The following is a 17,138-nucleotide window of genomic DNA, read 5'->3' as shown; positions in this document are numbered from 1 at the left end:
AACGTTGTGTTTTTTTATTGTAGGCACACAATCTCAGGATAACATTTTGAAATGTAAATCCAAGTTTATTATGAACTAGTAGACTCGGCCAAGCGTTGCTGTGGCTAAGATTTTTGTTATATTACATAGTAAACTATTCAAGAGAAACGGCAGGAGAACACCAATCCACCATGCTTTTTTGGTGGTTATGCCATTAAATTGTAGCTTGTGTGAAACGTAGGTAATTATTTTGATAAGGATCAATACCTAGGTACGAATAAAGAGCCTTTTCTAGTCCTTTTTATTAATTTTTTTAATTAAAAAATTAATAAAAGGACGCTTATTGTGACGTAACTATAAAAGATAGAGACATGCTGTCGCGACATTTTTTATAGATAGTGATGTGTCCTGAATTAATGTGATACATCATTTTGTTCTATCATTAATAGTTTTCGCAGCGCACACGATTGAAGGAAGTTTTTTTTTTATTTTTTTACACCTTGGATTAGATTATTCAAGTTTTAGTAAGCATCCCAATTTTTTTTCAAAATGAAACATAGCCTATTTCACTCGGGAAGAGTGTAGCTTGCCAACGGTGAAAGAATTTTTGAAATCGGTCTAGTAGTTTCGGAGCCTATTCATTTCAAACAAAAAAAATCAAACCTTTCCTCTTTATAATATTATAGTACCTATAGAAAAGGCGATTACGGCTGGTGAGGTTGGAACTAATAAACCTGTTCCTGGATCAGATTTAACTATCTACTTACCCCAAATCGTTTGGGAAAATTAGTTCGATAAATGAAGGTAGGTACAATATTTTTCAAGGGTTTATGAAGCAGTGGTTTAAATAATATTAGGTATTACTATTTCGCAATTGCGAATGCCGCCCTGCCCCAGGGAGAAGAGCTGGTGCTGGGTGCGAGTGGCGCCGCCTTGTTATCCTCCTCACGCCGACATTCATTGTCTTCAGGTCATTTATGCATTATGAATTTGAGACTTAGAGTAATGTGGGATGTTAAAAATGTTATTCGTTTTTTCGTTGCATTATTTGATATATGCTCCAAAATTTGTTTTGTCTATGTAATAAATTAGAAAAATAATCATAAAATATTTTAATTGCTATTTGCGCCATCTCTGATTTTATCTTCGAACTTGATCTAAACTTTCATGACTTTCGTATAGCAAAGTGTATTTTAATTATCCACTTAATGATACTCGGTTTCTACTATAGATGTCCTTTAGATTTTGTTTTAAATTTTGTACTGTATTATTCTGGAATGTATGTCACCGTAATATTAAAACTGATTAGGATGGTCGATGGATAGGAGTTATTTGCAAAAAAAAATTAATACATTATTGCATATAAACATATTTGAAATAGGAGAAATATTTAGAGACTCTTTTCTCACTTTTATTTGTGGAACCAGCTGCCAGTACCGGTATTTACGAACCGATACAACCATACCCTCCAAGGCCCGCAACGCACGCAAGCCCTTAGCATGTGACCATTGACTTCGGTTAGCACTTTATTAAAAGTGACTGCTCGTTTGCGTCCTGTCCCTTAAACGCGATTCCCATCAGCATTCCGTCGCTACTGCTTCATTCGTAATTATGACAAATATTGATTGCGATCATTGATCAATCATAGGGCCAATATAGACCGCTGGGTCGTTGACCGCCCTGTGGGTTTCTTTAATCACTAACGCAAAGTACATTGAATATTTATAATATAGGAACCAACGAACCATACGTTTATGTGATATTTAATGCAACCATGCGTTCAGTTTTTGGTCTTTAAATAACTAGTAATATATTTGTAATTAACAGATGAGAATGGAGCGTATTTATTACTACAACTATATGCCGGTCATAAACAATCTTCGGTATTAAAATAGTATATCCATGTTAGTATATTGATTTTACGTTACTGAGTACTCACTGCTGTGTCAAAACACCTGCCATTCACCTTTATCGCAACCCGCATAGAAGTTGCCGTACGCATGTACGTTTGACAAGTATAGAATATATAAATTTTGTCAGAATCGAGTACATATAGAATAGATTAGTACATATAAGCAAACGTTTAGTATCAGTTTGGTAAGATAAGCCACTTAAAACGTTTCCGAAATAACATGACATATTCTGCAACTGATTAACTAATATTATTTTCAGTCTCGTTAAATGTAATTTTGAGAATACAGAGATAACACTTAAATGAATAAAAAATAAACGTCAGTAAAGCTCTCGTCGTCAAATTATGTGGATAATGTAATAAATTCGCGTTAATATCCCTTATAAAGTTTTATATATGCGATTTTTCGTTTTTTTGAACCGGTATTTCCCGCTCTTTTTGAATTATTATAGTATTATTATACAAAATACTTGATACTATTTGATAGTATGCCCACAGGCGGCATGTGGTGAGCACGTGCCGTGATTACTTCGCGTCCAAATAGTTGAATTAATCGAAGTGAGTGTCGTGTATCGTGATGGTCTATGATAAAGTGCACTGTGCCAGTGATAACCACTTATTTATTAGTTGCATATGTTCTACATTTTGAGCCCAGGCGGACGCGATTAGATAATAATAATAAAGTTAACGATTAAATAATTGTAATATTACGTAGGAATTTAATGAATAACACGTAATTAGCATGTTAAATTTGCCCTATATATTTAAATACAACTAAAATTTCATATTGTCCTAATGATGAAACGGAACAAGTCTATATTTTTCGTTTGCGGCGTATTTATTTTTTATTCTTAACAGTTAGGTATATATTGTATTTCAAACTTAGCCTTTCAATCAAACGACCTAAAAATTGTTTAATTACTCTGTGGATGAACTCAGCATTTGTTTGTTGTTTACATACAAGGAAGCAAGGTTTTTCGCGATGCGAAAACACGAAAGCCAGTCGATGACCTTGACAATATTCTGATGAAGTTATTCTGTATCATTTGGCCTGTTAGCAACTGACTCGTTTACTGTCTGTGGTTATCGAAATATAATTAGTCAATTTAAATAATCAGCTTACATTCTCCATGGATTATTTATGGTCGGACAGTAAACCAAAACGATTTAACAATTAAGAATTATAATATCAATAACATTGTATGTATTAAACAGCTACATAACACAGTAAATCGTTATTTTGATAGATTTAAATTCCGTTAAAATAATGAGTAATTTACTCTAACATTTTTAAAAGGGAAGCATTCTATTACAACTGTAACACGTAAAATTATGCGAATTAGGTATATACGTAGATTACGCCTAAGTGGTAAAGTGGTAATAATTTAAAAGAGTTCAACATTTAGTGAGTTACATAGGTACATAGCGGTTGACTTCATATGAAATGAATACCACTAGATGATAAATAACTTCACTATCACAATCTTAAATTGTCATGACCAAATTATCTTTAAATTAAAAAAACAAAAGATAATCTGATAAAAACTTTTTTATTTCACTGTGTTTATTGTACAAAGTTAAAATTATCATATCACGTATCTTTGAAATTATATAAAAAATTATAAAAAGGTACATAAACAACAAAGGGCCCGTGACGTGTAGGGTTCGATTCCCGATCGCAACGCAAATTTTAATTTCAATTGTAGGACTCGACGGATAAACATTCCCACATGGCGATGACATTTCACTGTTAGGTCAAAGACTTATGTCGTAAGACTGTATTTGCGCCTCAATAATTTCTATCTCTTAAGAACCTTAAGAGGAATTTAAGATGGCACAATTTTATAATATTTGGCCTTAAAACACCCCGCACTATGCCTTAGTACTTATTTTACATTTGAACCTAGTATCTTCCCACTGGTTATTACTCATAAATAATATGTTAAACGACCCGCATTGGTAATTTATTCTGAAATCACTTTATATAAATTGAAATGCCTATCATTCCTTAAGGGGCATGCAAAGGTCATAGCTTTAACAAAGCTTGATCTTCAGTAACTCTATGGCTCATATACAAAACTCTCTCCAGTAATAAGCTTCTAATAAATTAATTTAAATATACATATAATAATGTATGTGTATAGTTTTATTGGCATTAGTAACAATGAGATTTTAGTTAGATTTAAATAAGCAGTAGGGCGCGTAGTCGTCGCGAGTCTGTGGTATGATAAAAAGACTAACATGGCGGTAGCTAGTAGTATATTGAGCTGAACCTGCTGGACTGGGGTCGCCTCTATCTTTATAATCCCACTCACGATACATCTAATAATACATTGTATGTAGTCCCATTTAAATTTGCAATGTAGATTTACTATTAATCCTGATATGCATATACAAAAAGCCAATAATATAATCTAACATACCTTGTTTATTTTCAAAATAAACAAGGTATGTTTTTTGTTTGTCATATTATTTGGTCCCTATTTAAAGGATATTTTACATAGTTAAAATATAATTAGTATAAGCGTATAGATATATCATATATATTTTTACATACGTAACGTCGAAATCGTTTTGACTTTTAAGCAGTCGTGGTTAATGAGTTTTATATTATAAATATTTTTTTAATTCATCATCAAAGCCTAAAAGTTCTAAATAATATTTACTATGGGGCAATGGGCTGTTCGATTCTCATTCAAGGCTAACGCGGAGTGCGGACCCGAGACTTAAAAATAACCGCATATTCAGCGAATAAAAAACATAGAAAAAGCATGCGGTCCGGTATCAAAGAGGTGTGCGATCAGTGAAAGTGAAGTGAATTTTATTCTAGGTAGCCTTTAATTTAAAATACGATCTAGTTTGGTTTTATCATATTATTTACGATTATTATGCTTGATACGAAGATTAATATAAGGAAAGTATTTTTATTTCAAACCCTTTGTAAGTGATCGTCCGTCCGCCTCACGAAAAACATTGAAGTTTACTGTGAAATTCAAAAGCCATTAAACATGTGATTATCGTTCCATTGTATGGTTAATAATAAATTTAATAATATTAATCGCCCTTAAACGTTATTCAGATTAGCATAGTGTATACTAAGAATTCATACGACTTCTATTTGTAGTGGCCATGTTTAAATCATATCCTATATATAATATTCTCTATGATATAAACTAAAAAATTACGTCCAAAAGAAGAAACCTTTATAAAGTTTGTGCTACAAAATGAAACAGTACATAAGCTGAGCAAAAGATGGCACTACCTTCACCGCTGCAACGCCGAAAATTAACTTGGATCATTGAATATGATGAAGTTCCACCGCACAGAAGTGGACCCTACGAAGTACATCTAAACTATACTAAAAGTAAGTAATTTAAATATAGTAAATAAACATTAAAAATAATTATATTATACATACAATTCGATTGTTTCTTATTCTAATTAGACTTTAGAGAAAATATGGCGGGAAATTATTGAAATGTTTTATGCCAGAGTCAATAGAAACATCGACATAGACTATAAAGATGTAAGACTTGAGGTTGCTAGTAAATTAGCCTTATTTTAGTCAAGTTTATATTAAATGTCATTGCCATTAGCTATTTTAATAGAAAATTCCTCCAAGAAAATCTCATTTATCGTTTAGTGAATTGTATCATCAAAACACTTTGACACAGAAACTTTAAGTATTAAAAATTACTACTGCAACTGCAATACTTTTTCATATTCTCCTCTGTTTATTTGCTTAGCCCAAATTGTATGATACATACTTGTATACTTTAACGCCGTGCTGGTAATAGCACAATGCCTACATTCACAAGACTGCATGTGTTAATTCGAAATTTACGCGTTTCGAAGAAAACCCTCTTGTGGATATTAAAATATTTTACAAAAAAATGGAATGTCACGAAAAATAAGAAAAAAAAATTATTAATGTCACCTGAACCTAGACATAATCTAGGTAAAGGAAACATATTTATTTATTACGATCGCTCATCTAGCGCCTTTTTGGTTTCTTCAGCAAAAATTGTTAAAATATTCTCTGAAAGTATGTATTTAATAAAAAGAATCCTTGCAAATAAACTGAATATTTATTCAGTTTATAAATTTAACACATTCTCGGTGAATATGGAATAGTGTAGCAACACTGATTCTAGTTTGCCTGCTCGAAAATTATCATGCTCTGTAGTCTGTACTTGACAGAAGGAAGTTTACATGAAGTTTTGTTGTTTTCTATTTTCTGTGGACTGTGGTTAACTTGGAAATTGTTTCGGAGCTTGGAGGTATTTGTGGTGCAGTTCTAAATATTCACATTTCTTGAAGTAAGAAAGGATTATATTATCCTAAAACATACGAGTGAAACTTATTAAGGAACTTAAGTGTATTTAAGAAAAATTTAGTGAAGAATATAGTGTACGTCGCAAAGTTTTCTAAAGTTTAAAAGTTGGGAGTGGCGAAGTGTTTGTGGTCATGTCGGTGAAACTTCGAATTATAAAATAAACTTCATTAGAAGCGTATAAAAAATGGAGACGTCTAGTGGTGTAGGTAAGTGTGTATGGTCAATCTTATTACTCTTTAAGAAAGTACAAGGCGGCGCTCTACGTTGCCCTGGCGACCTCGCTCCTTGCTTGTATTACTTAAAGTAGACCTTGAAGTTATCGTAAGATTAAGTAAAACTAGTGATGTAATTAGGTAACGTGCGGCAGCGCCTTCATAATTTTATGTCATTTATAGTTAAAATCTGACACACTATCTTATCTTTCGTTATGTACACTATGATATAGTGTAAGCAACTTTCCTCTTACACACAAGATTATCCGTCTGTAACATATTTAGGAATGTCAAATTATCTATAATATAAATTTAGGTCTCTTACCTTTCCATGGCTTTACTTGAAGAATTTTAATATTAAAAATAAAATAAATATAATACTGAAACAGTTTTTGTAGAAAAACTTAATATATGACAAATACAGTAAATTTTTTTAGTTTAATTATGAATTTGAAAGTGGTGGTAATTTCTCATTTTCTGAATTTTATAAAGGTTATTTCTTCTATGTAAAGACTTAGTGTATATTGCTGTAGCTTTTGGAATAGGTTTAGAACTATTATAAATATATATTTTAATATTGTCAAAAGTGATTGTGTGTAATGATTACACATTGTATGATGTCAGAACTCTTCTTTAGTAAATTAGTATAAATTAATGTTACAAATTAAGATGAACAGACACTTGTTGTGTCTATGTTTGTTTATGTGGAAACAATATAAGTATACAACTATAAGTTAAAATTTCCATTTATAACCACATTTACTGATGATGCCTGTGTGACTTCAGATTACATAAACTTTGCCCATGAAGTTGCCTAAAGTTGCATAAAGCCTGAATACATATTATAATTTTGCTAAAAATAGTACTAACATTAACTGACAACTCTGTATAATATTCTATGGAATTGCAGCGATTATGAAATTATGCAATGTTAGCATAGGAAAATCGCCTGAATCACCATAGCACGTAGAGTCATAGTTAGTGATTTATTTCAATGTTCTGGCTTTTGTATTATTAAAAATGAAGTAATACCAGATTAATGAGTTTATTGCGGCAAGTAGTATTACATAACATTCTTAAAAAAGAAACCTAAAAAATTCAGCGCAAAACAAGTAAATAATCAACACATAAAATGTGGTTAAAAGTACTAAAGATTTGTATAACGTTAACATTTCATATAATTCCCAGTTCAGTTTGCACCATATTATGTCTTGTTTAAAAAAGCTAAAAGGTCAGCAAGAAGTCAATGTGGGTTGATGAATCTCACAATATGGCATGACACAGATATGCATACTACTAATATTAAATAGTAGGACACGTGGGCGATATTTGTCGTGAACAAAAAAAGCCTTTTCTAAATTTAATTAACTTTCTTTTTGATTTACTATTGATCTTAATCAATATTAGATTATAGAACAAAAAACGTAAAACTAAAAAAAACATCGTTGTAATAATGGATTGCATTAAATAGTATGTTAAATCAGTTTAGGGTTGACATTCAGATATCTTGTTGCTTCGCGGTTTTATTTAAATACGTAACGAAATTAATTAGATCGTGACCCCTTGAGTTTTATTTTAACTTAACTGTCTTTTCGCTTTGTATCAAATTAATTTGTTGTAACAGTAACAGAATTATAAATCGTACCAGACAGATAAATAATAATAAATAGAAGGTGGCCGTTTACAAGAAGTTTCAATTCATTCATGCATGATGCGGTTTCTCCGCGCGCTAACTAACGCGGAACTAAATTTTAACAAATTTATATTTATTTACTCTCATTAAGTAGTATTTAAGATCCAAAAGTAATTTCTAAGCGTCTGTTTCACAATGTATGGATAAAGTACCAAATAGCTATGCAACACATAAACTATTTGGAAGATAAATTGTGCTATTTGACATTCATCGGACTCATAACTTATGATAGACTTTATGTGACGAATAGCGCTATCTGACAGTCGTGAAACGCAACAATAGTGTTTATCCTACTTATAAGTAATTAATAGCTAATTTGGAACTTATCTAGAACTTATCCGTACATTGTGAAACAGACCCTTAGTCGTATATTTTAATCTATAAAAGATAGCCCGATTGATGCCCTTTCAATAGACACATTTATAACTTATATAACGTTAACTGACTGTCTCGTTTTTTACTGTAAAGCGACTGGTTTCGGAGTTTTCCGATGAAATAAATTTAGCAGTTTTTGCATGACTCGCGAAAATACATAGGAATGCAACACTTTCCAATTTCATTAAAAATCGTGTTTAAATATAGCTTATTAAATATGTATTTAATTTTTTACTTCAATAGATAAAGCGTAATTTCGGTTAAGTGCAAAGATAATTATGCAATGAACGTATCACGCGTCTTGAGCCGTTATATTGTGACGTACGAAACGTATTATAATCCTTAAAGGAAGCTCACTGACCGAGACCGTTGATCCTATGCATCCAAAGGGCTATGAACACAGGTGCCGTATGCTCGTTGTGTTGATAACATTTTTAGAATAATTAGAAAATGTACCACATAAAATGTATTTATTTATAAAAAAAGGGTGCGTGTACTTATGTACGCGCGTAAGAAGTTATACTTCTTTGGCATTATTAAAAATAGTTATTGATTGCATGCAAATAATTAATTACAATTAAATAATCAAAGACTTGAAAAGGCGTATTTATAGTCAAATAAAGTTAAGTTTACATTTGAAAAATTCAATAAATAAATATTTATTATTATTCTCTTACATTAAGTGTAACATAAATTCTATTATTATTCGAATGTCCAATGCCGTAGCATCTTCCGTGGGCAACTTCATTCTGTTAATTTTTTGTCACGGTGCGCGCGCATCGTAAAATTTCACTCTAATTAATTTTTCAATTGGAAAATATTAAAAAATATGCATGCGACGTACGTATACGCATACGTATTTATTCCTAGATGTAAATATATATTTCGGATGATGAAATCATAATGAAAGAAATAACTTAAATAGCTGATAGTGGGTCACAGAGCAATTAACTTCAATAAGGGAACCGCAACTTTCATTCAGCGTAACGACTTGAGATCAGGGAAAAAACTTGGACCACGCGAGAAAGTAGTTACTGAATATGAGTCAGTGTATCTGTAAATCTGCAAATATTTTATTATTATTTTATATGAATTTGAACTATGCAAGTAATATTACTAACAGCTCTCAATACTGTATGAAAAATTCTCCGACTTAGTCATCGTATGCATTCCTTAATGCATCTAACATTGTCAGCAATAAAGCTTTAATATATTTCTAGGAAGCTTATATATGTATTCAATGCAAGAAATTATAATCGTCTATATATTTTGTATGTAGGTTAGACACCCAGTAAGTTATTGAGACGTCGACGTTTTAATTGCCGCGTGTGTGTTACAATTGTTTATTGTAATAGGCAATGAATAAAAGATTGAACAGTTATTAATGCGAGACCTCAATTAATACTGTAGTTCAATAGTATTTTTTGTACGTAGCTTTGTAAATAATAGGCGCGTTTTGTTTGATAAAAATACCTAAATAGTCATAATTAGTATGTTATGAATGAGTGCTTGTTCATACATTATACGTAGGATCTCGCTACGCAACTAGTCCTAGATAATGCAAATGGTGTGTGTTAGGTAATTATCTCGGAAGTCCCTTGTCAGCGTGTGTCAGCACATATGAGCGGGTATGCGCTCGCGGCACGCATAAGTTATGAGGTTTTTATAGCGTTGCAGTATCCGACACACGTTACAACTGTTCGGAGTCGATGGCCTAGTGATGGAACCATTATTGTTGACATCGATTATTAATAAAATTGAAATTTTTATATGAATTATTTAATTTCAATTATGAAATACACACACATAACAAAAAAATAAAATACACACATGACATATAAATATTATTATACAGTGTAAACTCTTTATAATGAATTTCAAGGGACCGAGCATTTTTATTCGTTATAGAGAGGTCTCGTTATAGGGAACGATTAATTAATGTACGGCTATTGGGTTAAACCAAATAAATTTAACTTGTTTTTACGTTATAGAGAGTTTTTCGTATGACTTAACTTTGCTGGTTGAATGCACATATTAGAGGGACAGCTCCGTTTTAAGTTTTTTATATATTTATATGTTTAATATTTGTTATATCATGGTTGTCCTACTATTGTGGTCAAAATAATAATAACTACGTAGGTACGCAGTGTAAACAGTGTAGCCGCATTTCTGAGCAAGACAGTGAATTATGCTCTCAAATTTAGTTTCCTCGGAAAATGAAGTGACCAACTTACGTATACGTAGTATGTTACTTACGTATATTTCGCCGTGTATAGCTGATAATGGGATCTTGCAAGGCCTGTATCAAGGCTGCAGGCGCGGTTTCGTTAAACTCGTTGAAGCGCGAACTGTCGTCTTCTGAACTAAAAACTTAGTACAAATCAGATACTCAGTAATATTACTAGCGCCAAGAACAAAACACAATATAATTGTGTAGCCTAGTTTGTGCCTATGCGTATTGTATTATCATAGCGGTGTTAATAGAAACTGTTGTCACATAGAGCGCACGTAGAAAAGACGCGGGTTTTAAACAATTCGGTGCAATTATATTTAAATAAAAGCCTTAAATGTGTGTGATATGCCATGCTGACCCTCTTGAAGGCGTGTGAGGCGGTCGTGTCCGCCGCAGTTGTCGAAAATTGTATGTGTGTGGTTGTCTATAATTTAGATTTTCTGTCAGTGCGGTAGATATCAGCCGCAGTCAACTTTTCTATTAATATAGAAGTATTATTTTTTCTGATTACATAATTAAAAGTACTTGAAAACTCTTTGGTCTCATTTCACCCATAGCAAATTATATATTCATTATATTTGTTTCAGATGAAAGAGAAGATGTGCAAAAGAAAACATTCGCGAAATGGATCAACTCACAACTTGCGAAGGTATGGATATTGCTAGTTGCTACAATATACGCTATACTATATTGTATTTATTCTTTGCATGATTTTTGATAATACGAATCAAACTAAAATAAAAGCAGCCTTTTTTGAGTAATATAAATTTATGTTATAATATTAAATACTACCTCAGAAAGAGTGAAAACCTCCTCCAAATTCTTCTACTCCTTAGATACTCTCGAATCTTATCAGCTATCTCTTTTATTTCATTTCCCCAGGTTTCTGCTGTTTTTTCTGCCTACTGGGCCATATCTAATAAGGATAATGACAATAGTACTAAAAGGACCATCTTGACCCATCTGCCATCACAAAAGCGGATAATATGACTGGCCCATTTCCACTTTGTTTTTGAGTGTGATACCACCTCTATTATTTTTGTTAAGCTTCCTATTACACTGATTTTCACTCTGTCTTTAATTTGCAACAATAGAAAGCAAATCACGTCAAATAATACGGACTGAAAATAATGTCAACGTTTTGTACAAGTTAATTAGCTAAGTGAAATTGCTTCGCTTGGGGATTCGTTGAGGGTTGAGGCATCCATTATAAGTCGCATGTCGGGAAGCAGATAAGGCTCTGCTGTTACCGCATCTCGCCTAAGGCGATTGTTGGTGGCGCCTTGGGGTTTTAGTGGGTATGCACATTCGCGAGTCCCACATAACCCTCCCGCAAGTCGCACCGCGGTAGAGTATGCGCAATGCATTTCCCCAAGTAAAAAAAAAAAAAATCAATTATAAGTAAAGAATAATAAAATCGTTATGCGATACTCATTCCCGCTGATTGATAAGTAGTAGACAGATCACTTGTATGAAGCCGCAAAGCCGCGCTAAGGTCGATGTTGATGTATGAACATTGGTGTGTGACAGGCCGATGACCTCCAGTTGATGAATGAAATATCCCACCACTCACTAGTGTTCATTATTGCCTAGAATTGACTGAATGTTTATAATTGCATGAGAGGATGTTTAAATAACGTTCTAAATTTAAAATATTGCTAGTTATTTCATCTTATACACGTGGCTTATCGATGATAAAAATCTATATATATATATAATGAAAATGGTCTTCGTTTGAGGCTCAATCACGCCTAAACCACTGATCGTATCGACATGAAACTACCACCATTCGATGCGAAATTTTATTTTTCGAATTCTAACGTTCCTTCATTTTTTTATTGCTGTTTTACTTTTATGAAAATTTATCCATACGGACTTCACCGCGGAAACATTCGGGGAGGCTTCCTAGAACCTCTAAACGTCAACATCTGTTAAAAACTCGATTTTCGAAATATTTCAATTTTCTTAGCGGGAAGTTAAAAAGAAGAATAATAAAAATATGAAAAAAATAAAATAATGAAACATAAAATTTATTTTAATTCGTCCAGCAAAGCGGGCGCTAAACGGCTAGTAAATAATAAAAACAAAATATTTCAAAAAAATAAATAATCACATTCTTTTAATTAAAAGTATAGATCACTCCGTTTCACATTTCATTCAGAAGTCTGTAACAATATTAAAATAAATATTGAAATGGTTCAAAAATTTGAAAATGGTTCAACTATAAACTTAGATTCTTGGTAGTATTGCTTACGTTATTATTTTTAAACTTTAATTTATTCACAATGTCGAAAAAAAATTTTATTAGGTGTTCTGACATATAAATGATATGTATAACAATTAGTTTACCACTTCATTGGTTTTTGTATAATTTCCAGCACGGCAAGTCGCCGATACACGACTTGTGCGAGGACCTGCGAGACGGCGAGGCACTACTCTCCTTGCTCGAGATACTGACGGGACAACAATTTGTAAGTTCTTGCCCATGTAAAAAATTATAATTTTAAGTTGTATTTCCGTTCCCAGTTGATCACACACGTTTTATATTTTCTAATGTAATTGTAATTTTATATTTTCATGAATATATTATTCGAACCCCCAATCATTGTGACGACGATAATATACAAAGTGTTCACTATTTTGATAAATTTTTTGCTATTGCTCATTTAATTTCGTAGCCTATAAACAAACATTTATTCTACAGGAACAGGACCATAAATTATAGATGTAAGCACTAATGAATGTTGTTTCCCTTACTTTGCCTTGACTTAATCTGTAGATACTAATATAATAATAATGCCTGGATATTTGTGTTTAGTTCGTGTTATGTTTGGTATATTGTCGATCTTTTGATGTGCCTTGTATTTTACCGTCATTCTCATATATTCATTGCAGAAGCGAGAGCGAGGGCATATGCGCGTGCACAGACTGAACAATGTAAACTGTGCTCTGCGGGCGTTGGCGACAGCTGGTGTTCGTCTCGTCAACATTAGCAGCGGGGATATCGTCGATGGCAACCCCAAATTAGTACTAGGGCTCGTGTGGAGCATTATACTGCACTGGCAGGGCCGGCCGTTGACCTCGGACGCGCCACATTCGACTCTCGAACGTACTCTACTGGCCTGGTGCCGAGCACACACAGCAGGCTATGATGGAGTCGACGTCACAGACTTTACGAGCAGTTGGGCTGATGGGCTCGCATTTAATGCGCTGCTGCATCGTTTCCGACCACATCTCTTCGATTATGCAGCGTTGCGAGATCGTGCGCCCCGCGAGCGACTCGAACACGCATTTACTCTTGCGCACGACCATCTCGGCATCGATCGATTGCTCGACCCCGAAGGTATATTTTGTTATACATCTAGGCACTTAGAATAAAAAAACAATGGTTAGAAAATCCTCCGAAACTTTTCTGAACAGTAACCGTTATTTAAGATTAACAAGAGAAGCGGAGGGTTTTTTGCCAGTTCTTCTCGCCCGCTTTACGGACCTTGATTTGAGAACTGGTGGTAATTGTAAATTAAGATCTTAAAGTCCGGCAACGCACTTACGAGCCCTCTGGCTATGAGGCGGTGTCCATAGGCGGCGGTATCACTTACCATCTCCAGGTGAGCCTCCTGTCCGTTTGCCCCCTGTCCGTTTGCCCCCTGTTCTATAAAAAAAAATCTTCAATTGTTTTTCATATTAATGTTTATATTCATATTAATAAGAATAAATACATTTTGATCTGATGTGATTTACAATATATTTAATCGATATACACCTTATATTTAACTGTTAGGCTTTAAGTATAAGTATTTAAACTGAACTAATAATAAACTTTTAACAATTTCCAGACGTAAACACGCCCAATCCGGACAAGAAGTCAATAATGATGTACGTAATGTGCCTCTTCCAATCGCTACCTCACGGTGAGTCTGAGGAGACGGAAGTATGTGAGGCGACCGCGTCCCGCCCCGTCTCGAGTGCCACGACGTGTTCTGTGGAACTCGGAGCGTATGGAGCAGCGTTGGAAGAAGCGCTAGCGGCGTTGTTGGCGGGTGAAGAGCGGTTAGCGGCGCATTCTCAACCCGCTCCATCGCCGCCCGCCGCGCCGGGCGAGCATCTCGCACTGCTCAAGGAACGCTTTCATACGCACGAGGTGATTATTGTTATTTTTTATGTGTATACTGTGTTCTTATCATTTTCAATGTTTCTTGCTTTCACAAGGAATAGCAGAATAGATTCAATGAAAGGTATGTGAAATTCAATATAAAATCTAACTATTGAGATAGAAATATGTTTTTGTATCTACTTGATTTCGTTGGTCGTGTCCGCATGTTGTAGGGATGGTACCGCTTTCCGTATTTTTTTGTTTGTCTTAATTTTGTAGTACAAATAAATAAATAAATATATATATAGTCTAAATATACCGACATCGAAGGGACTACTCATATTTGGTCCTAAAAACCGATAGTCATAACAGCCGATGACGTTGTTATTAAGTACCTAATACAATAGAATTCAGGGGCCTTTGATTTTGGTCAATATAACCGGTATATTGTTCTAAACGATGTCGTCGTAAACGGTTTTGACTGTAAATATATTTAATTAACAAGCTCAATAAAAGGTAAATGAAAGAGGTTGTATCTATTGTTTAGTTTATTAACATTAACATTACTTGAACACTTTATTGAGTAGACAATGTTACCCCGTGTGCAGAAGTTCCTGCTCGAGTTGTCCGGCCAGCAGTGCCGCGTAGGTGCGGTGCTAGAGGAAGGCGCGCGTCTGCTTCGCGACGGAGCGCTAAGCCGCGAAGAAGCCGGCGAAGTACGACTGCAGATGCGACTGCTAAACGAGCGCTGGGAGCAGCTGCGAGTGGCAGCTATGCGCCGCCAGAGCTCTGTCCATGCAGACCTCATGGCCGCCCAGCAGCGCCATCTCGACGCTTTTCGACGCTGGCTCACCGCCACCGAGGACCGCATGTCCCGAATGGAGGCTGAAGGCGCGGGACTGGCGGAAGCGCGAGCGCTGCACGCGGACTTGCGCACGCAGCAACCGCTCGTCGATGCGCTCGCCGACTGCGTCGTCGTTGTCGACGACGAGCACGATCACGACGGTTAGTCTTGCATTTAAAAGTTAACAAATACTTTAAAAAAATAACTGATAACAACTTATATGTAGACGTGTTAGGGCGAAGGTTGGGCCCATCTTAAGGGCGTATGAAGGGCTGAGGTGTTTTTAGTGGGTGTGGTCTACCACTCTGAAAAGCAGAGGCCTTTGGGTGTAGACCAAGCGCTACAGTCCCAGCGTCAAGCTCAACATCTATAGCGCGAGCCTGCGTATGCGCATTTTCACCACATAAAAAATAAGATCGATAAGTTCACATACACACGTACAGAAGAATATATATATGTAAGCTAACCTATCTTTAAGGTGAGATCAAACTGCACACGGTGTTCAAAATTTATTGATTTCGGTTAAGTGGTTTAGGAGTCCATAGCGGACAAGCAACGTGACGCGTAATTTTTATATATTAAGATAATCTGTACACAGATGTAACGGAAATCGAAGACCAGCTGCGCGCGCTCGGTGAGCGCTGGTCTCACGCCTGCCAGTGGACGTTGGACCGACTTCGGCGTGCGCAAGACCAGCACGCTGCCGACCAAAGAGCCGCCGACTTACGGACGGCCGCCGAAAGCCTCGAGCGGGACCTAAAGCGCATGGAAGCCTGTCCCGTCAGCGAAGTGGGCGAAGTACTCGCTCGCGTTGCTGAATTACAGCGCTGCAGGCGTTCATTGACCGACACACGCGCGGCGTTAGCCAGTGACGCAATCGAAGATGCCGAAGAGCTGTACGATCGACTCGACGCACTCGACATGATTCTTCAGGTGCAGGTCGACCGCATAAAGGAGCTGGGTTTCGAACTCGATCCGAGTGCGGAGGAGTCTCCCAAAGACCCGACCGAGTTCGGTGGCACCCAGAAGAAGCCACGACTCGAGCGGGCCGGAGACTTTCAGGTCGGCTACCGCGCCTTTGAGACGTGGGCTGAAGAAGCCGAAAGGGCGCTGCGAGAGTGCTTGGAACGTGTGTGGACGGCATCCGCGGACGAATGGCGAAGCGAAACACGAAATGAGTTGCAGCGAGTTCAACACGAGAGTGAAGAGCGCCGCAACGACCTCGCCAGCGTCGAAGAGATACACGCGCGTCTCGCCGCCGACGCTTCGTTTAAAGGTAACCGTTTTCAACTGCATTTTCTTTATTTATAAAACCTAAAACAACATGTATAGGTACCTAAAAGTTAAATGAAAATATGACGTCACTTAATACACACATACACATAAAAGTTTCAAAATAACAAGATTTTAAATACAAGCGAACAGTAAAAATCTAAAACTAAATAGAAACTTGAACGTCAA

General features: G+C 35.4%; 1 protein-coding gene across 8 annotated transcripts in view; it reads left to right on the top strand.

Moving 5' to 3' along the window:
* Positions 1–2,409: 2,409 nt before the first annotated feature.
* LOC125053671 (dystrophin, isoforms A/C/F/G/H-like) overlaps positions 2,410–17,138 on the top strand; it is a 358,079-nt gene continuing 343,350 nt past the window's right edge. For 3 of the 8 annotated variants that reach the window (XM_047655161.1, XM_047655155.1, XM_047655160.1), the window contains exons 1-7: positions 4,683–5,255; positions 11,328–11,389; positions 13,119–13,211; positions 13,636–14,083; positions 14,577–14,881; positions 15,442–15,838; positions 16,276–16,953. In XM_047655161.1, the coding sequence (XP_047511117.1) occupies positions 5,144–5,255; positions 11,328–11,389; positions 13,119–13,211; positions 13,636–14,083; positions 14,577–14,881; positions 15,442–15,838; positions 16,276–16,953 (2,095 nt within the window). In that variant the 5' untranslated portion in view covers positions 4,683–5,143. Of the gene's footprint in view, positions 2,450–4,682; positions 5,256–6,121; positions 6,434–11,327; positions 11,390–13,118; positions 13,212–13,635; positions 14,084–14,576; positions 14,882–15,441; positions 15,839–16,275; positions 16,954–17,138 lie in introns of those variants that run through there. The other 5 variants (XM_047655163.1, XM_047655162.1, XM_047655156.1 and 2 more) reach the window with 4 other exon arrangements.

The sequence above is a fragment of the Pieris napi genome, chromosome 11 (genome assembly GCF_905475465.1).
Source record: "Pieris napi chromosome 11, ilPieNapi1.2, whole genome shotgun sequence".
NCBI classification, from domain to species: Eukaryota; Metazoa; Arthropoda; class Insecta; order Lepidoptera; family Pieridae; genus Pieris; species Pieris napi.
The sequence above is the reverse complement of the archived record's forward strand: the minus strand, read 5'-3'. Positions and strand labels throughout refer to the sequence as shown.